Source organism: Pteropus vampyrus, unplaced genomic scaffold (assembly GCF_000151845.1).
Source record: "Pteropus vampyrus isolate Shadow unplaced genomic scaffold, Pvam_2.0 Scaffold86, whole genome shotgun sequence".
Classification (NCBI taxonomy): domain Eukaryota; kingdom Metazoa; phylum Chordata; class Mammalia; order Chiroptera; family Pteropodidae; genus Pteropus; species Pteropus vampyrus.
The window spans coordinates 1,944,686-1,949,786 of NW_011888867.1; the positions used below are offsets into that span (position 1 = coordinate 1,944,686).

General features: G+C 51.7%; 1 protein-coding gene across 1 annotated transcript in view; it reads right to left on the reverse strand.

The window, feature by feature from the left end:
- LOC105294416 (kazrin-like) overlaps positions 1 to 5,101 on the reverse strand; it is a 30,192-nt gene that overhangs the window by 21,836 nt on the left and 3,255 nt on the right. The window contains exon 3 of the mRNA XM_011363619.2: positions 3,585 to 3,742. Within this exon, the coding sequence (XP_011361921.2) occupies positions 3,585 to 3,742 (158 nt within the window). The remainder of the gene's footprint in view (positions 1 to 3,584; positions 3,743 to 5,101) is intronic.

A 5,101-nucleotide genomic window follows, 5' to 3' on the forward strand; every position in this document is an offset into this window, starting at 1 on the left:
CAAGCTGCAGGACAGCGGCCAAGTGACTCAACTCCCCCAAACCTCGACCACTTCCTTTGTGAGACGGCGACAATACCGCACCTCAGGGTGATGGTCAGGAGGAACTGGCAACGCAAGATGCAAAGTGACAGATGGCGCCATTACCAAGTCTCAGGTGAGCCAGGCGGCCGGGCTGGGGACCAAGGGCTGGACATAAGGCTCTCTTCGGAGGTGAGGCCACCAACAGGCCACCTTCATCCACCCCCGGTTATTGTTCCTTTCTCTTTGGAGCTGGGTTCAGGGGAGTCAGGGCAACAGGTGACACACACAGTCCCCTGGGTCACACCACGGACAACTCAGCTCTTTCCAGCACCCACATGGATGGGGAGCTCCTTCTCCAGGGCTGAGCCATGAGCTGGGCATCTGCCCCCAGCGCCTAGCAGCAAGCTCAGAAAACGACAGGAAGGACCCAGAAAACGAAATCTGTGGAACTGAACCACTGGATAAGGACCGTGCCTTAGAACTGATTGGTGTATAAGAGGCTGCTTACAAAACATCCCTGAATTAGGGGGAAGGCCCCCTAGGACCCTAGGATCGTTTTTGTCTCTACATCTCTTTGCAGTCACTGGCTCTGCTGGTCATGAGCAGACCGAGGGTTCTAGGCTGTGGGGGAAGACCAGTAAGAGCTTTCAGCCTTGGTGGAGACTCTGACGGCCCCTCCCATGACCACATGGCCTGGCAGCAGAGCAGGCTCTATAGCAACTGTCACGAATATTCTGTACACAGGTCAAGTTCAGTGCTGAAGGTTTAGGTGAATTGTGACATTTAAACCTCATAACCACCCATGAGGCGGAATAAGTCCCTCGGCCCCATAGACAGTGCAGGGGAGGTCTTAGTCCTTGCTTGCAACATAGGCAGGAAAGGAACCGGAAGGAGACCCACCTAGGAGGCTAGAACCTGCTGGGGGACAGAGGTGGCTGGGATCATGAGGGTAAGATCCGGCCCAACTGTGCGGGCCTTGGATACCAATCTGGGAGCTGAGGTCCCTCTCGCCTGCTGGCACACGGGGCTCATCGGGACAGAAGAGGGAAGGGGGGCTGCAGGGGGACACAGGGCTGGCAGGATGAAGGTGGCCTGTTGGTGGCCTCACCTCCGAAAACAGCCTTATGTCCAGCCCTCGGTCCCCAGCCTGGCCGCCTGGCTTGCTGTGAGAACTTTCTCTGCTGGATTCATGGAGAGTCCCCAAATGTCCCTCCAATCTGCACCCGTGTGACAGGGAATACGCATTTGGCACAGCTTCCCAGGCAGCCCGACCCCTCATTTCCTGGCAGCCTGTGCTGAACCCCCTTCCCACCCAGTACCCTGTTGCTCAGAGAACTGGGATCCCGCTACCTGCTCCAGGTGAGGCCCACACCTGAGGGTTCCACGAATCCTGTTCATGGGACATTTATCTTGCACACACACACAAAAAAATGCGAGTCAGATTTTTAAAACTAGTTCTAAGATCTTAGAGGAGACGGAATAAAATCAGGCGTTGTGGTTTTAGCTTCTCCAAACCAGCTCTCGATATGCGGCCTTGGGTCAGTCACTAGACCCTTCAGAACCTCGGTCCCTGCATCTGTCAAATAGGGTTGAACCCGGCAAAGAAAAACTGTTACACAGGAGTGGTTCTCTTCACATAACAACAAAGTTTAAGATAGTAAGTAATTTTCTAAAGATAAGTCTTTCCCAAATTCCATTTTTCTGAATGAATCTGAAGGGTTTTGTGAAGCCATTCTGTAAGGGTGACACATGCTGCTCTGCTGTGGCCATGGATGGCTGCCCATGGCTGCCACAGCCACAAGGCTTCCGATTATTTAGCAGCTTCGCCCCTCCCCCCTCCCCCGCACTGCTGCCTGGACTTAGGGGATGCCCCCAGCTACCCGTGACTTAAAAAAGAATGGTTGGGGACGGGGGCTCTCCAAGGTAATTTTATTCCCAAGCAGGAGCACAATTATAAAAGCAAATCTGACGGCCCATTAAGAGACACACAGAAGTGTTTGCTATTGAACCCCAGGTGGGTCACAGTGCCACTAAAATGCCCAGCATTCCACACCCGTGAGCCACGAGGACGCCATGGCCTCTTCCCTATGGTCTGCTGGGTTTGCCCTCTAAACAGCACCATGCAGAAGTAACTCACTTGTTGGCCTGAACACGTACTAAGCAGTGCGTGGGAGGCCAGCCCGGGCCAGCAGTGACGTGAGTGGGCTCTGGGGCAGGACCGCCTGGGTCTGCGTCCTGCTGCCCCTTTTCCCTAACTCTGTGACCCTGTGCCATCGGTGACTTCAATTAGGTCTCAGTTTTTGCCTCTGTAACATGGAGATGACAGGGAACATCACGCCTCGCAGGCCGCTCCAGCTGGGGAAGGAGAAAGGAGAGAGGTGGACCGGGAGAGGCAGGTGTGCCATCCAGTCACGTGTCGCTTAGTGATGGGGTACGTTCTGAGAAATGTGTCATTAGGTGACTACGTTGTGTGAACACCACAGAGCGCATTCACACCAACCCATGTGGGACAGGCTACTGCACATCTAGGCTGTATGGTCCAGCCTGCTGCTCCTGGCTACAAGCCCGTACAGCGTGTCACTGTACTTAATGCTGTAGACAACTGTCACACAACGGTAAGTACTTGTGTATCTAAACACATCCAACATGGAAAAGCTCTATAAGCTCAGGAGCTACCTGCACAGGGCACTCACCGTGAAAGGAGCTGGTAGGACTGGAAGCTGCTCTGGGGGAGTCGTGAGTGAGGGTGAGTGGGTGTGAAGGCCTGGGACGTCACCGTACGCCACTGAAGACGTTATAAACGCTGTCCACTTAGGACACACTAAGTCTACAACAAAGATATCTTCTTTCTTCTTTAATAAACTAACGTTCGCTCACAATTTTGCTGTACTGTAGAAAGGTTTCAATTTTTCAAAACGTGGCTCTTTTGTAATAACACCTAGCTTAAAACACACATTGTACAGCTGTACGAAGATTTTTTCTTGATATCCTTGCTCTATAAGCTCTTTTCTATTTAAAAATATTAAAACGTTTTTTACTTTTTAAACTTTATTTTTTTAAAAAAACTAAAACGCAAACACACACATTAGCCGAGGCCTACACAGGGATCATCAGTATCACTGTCTCCCACCTCCGCATCTTGTCCCACGGGAAGGTCTTCAGGGGCAATGACACGCGCGGAGCTGTCACCTCCTACGGCCTATGACAATGCCTTCTTCTGGAACACCTCCTGAAAGACCTGCCTGAGGCATTTCTTGAGGAGGTGTCTGTCACTCTTTTCAGAAATATTTCCATGGTTGCTTGCTTGGTTTCTTTCTTTTTTTTCATCATATTTGCTTGTAAGCAGATAATACACCAAGATCCTCTCTCTCTATTAATGAAAACCTTTCGGTGTTGGGGTCCCTGTGTTCGAACTTTTTGAGGAGCTTACTGAGGTCAGCAAAAGCTTCTGCTAAACCTTTCACGGTGAATTTTCTTGGAGATTCTTCTTCTTCTTCTTCTCCTGCGGTTTCCTTTTCTCTTGCCTCTTCTTTAGCAACTTATTCCCATTCCAGCTCCAGCACCTCATCGGCCACTTCCTCAGGAGCTACCTCAATGTCATCTAGGAGCTCTTCAATGTCATCCGTGTCCACGCTCTGGTTAAAGTTGTTTGTCATCTCAGCCACAGCCCTGGTGGTTTCTGCAACCTCTTCATCCTTGGCAAATCCTCCAAAGTCATGGGCTATGATGTCACCAGGCAATAGGAATTTTTCAGCTTATAATAATCTTATGGGACCGCTGTCATATAGGCAGTCTGTCACTGACTGAAACGTTTGTGGCACATGATTCTAGTCTGAATGTTTGTGTCTAGCCAAAATTCACGTTGGAATCTTAGCACCCAATGCGATGCTGTTAGGGGGCAGGACCTTTGGGAGGTGATGGTCGCGAGGGCGGAGCCCTCATGAATGGGATCAGTGCCCTTATAACGTGACCCCAGAGAGCTCCTTCGCCCCTTCCACCACGTGAGGACACAGTGAGAAGTCTGAGACCTGGGAGAGGACCTAGAAAACAGGCAGTGGCAGTTTCTTTTCTTCCTCTGCTTCCACAGATTTTCAACTCATTGCCACACCCTATCCACAAGCGACAGGCCTGGGGAAGCTGACTCCAAAGGGTCCCTGCTCACCTACTGTGAAGGACGCAGGCGGCAGAAGCCAGGGACCTGCTGCTCAGGGAGGCTGGGACCCTGGGGCTTGGGGCTGGCGCCCAGCGCAGGCGAGAGCTCCAGAGGGCTGTGGGAGCACAGCAAGCCAGAGGCCGCGGGTGGCCTGGCCCAGGGAGCGCTACTAGAGCTGTTTCCATCACGGAGAGGAGAGAGCTGCCTGTCTGGGAGGTGACGGGGAGGGTCGCTCGTGAAGACCAGAGTGGACTGGAGAGATGAAGCATTTAAATTCAAACCTTGTCTCTGACGCTTGGCCTCTCAACTCACAGGCAACACATACAAATGCACTCATGTAACTGGCCTGCCACCACCAACGGTTCGAAGGACTTATCAAAACTCCCGTGGCCAAAAAAGCTGAATGAACCTTCTGTCTCCATTTTCTTCCAAGTACATGCGATTCTTGGTCACAGTCCTTGACATATGGTGTCATGACCTGAGCAGTTTTCCACAGTTTTTCTGCCCTGCGCACCGGAAGGTTACAACTCTCTCCCTGCAGATGTGGCAGCTCGCTAAGGCTTCCTTGGCCGGGGTGGACTGACTTTTCTTTTCCTTAAGTTTTGGTACCTGCTTTGGCATGTCCGCACACACCACATAGACATTTGCTGAACTGAATTCCCCAGGCATCTGACCATAAACGCCTACTCATCCCACAGAGCCCAACTCATATGTCACCTCCTCCGTGAAACCTTCCAAGACTCTCTCCTGCAGGTAGAATTTCCTGCTGTCTCCCCAGCTCTCTTCATGTGTTTACTGTGGCATTCTTAATGAGGCGCAGCTGGCATTTACTGAGCAATTACTTTGCACTAGGCACCGTGCTTGGTGCTCTGCATTCGCTGTCACATGCAGTCCTCGTCACAGCTCTACAAGGTCTGCACCATGATC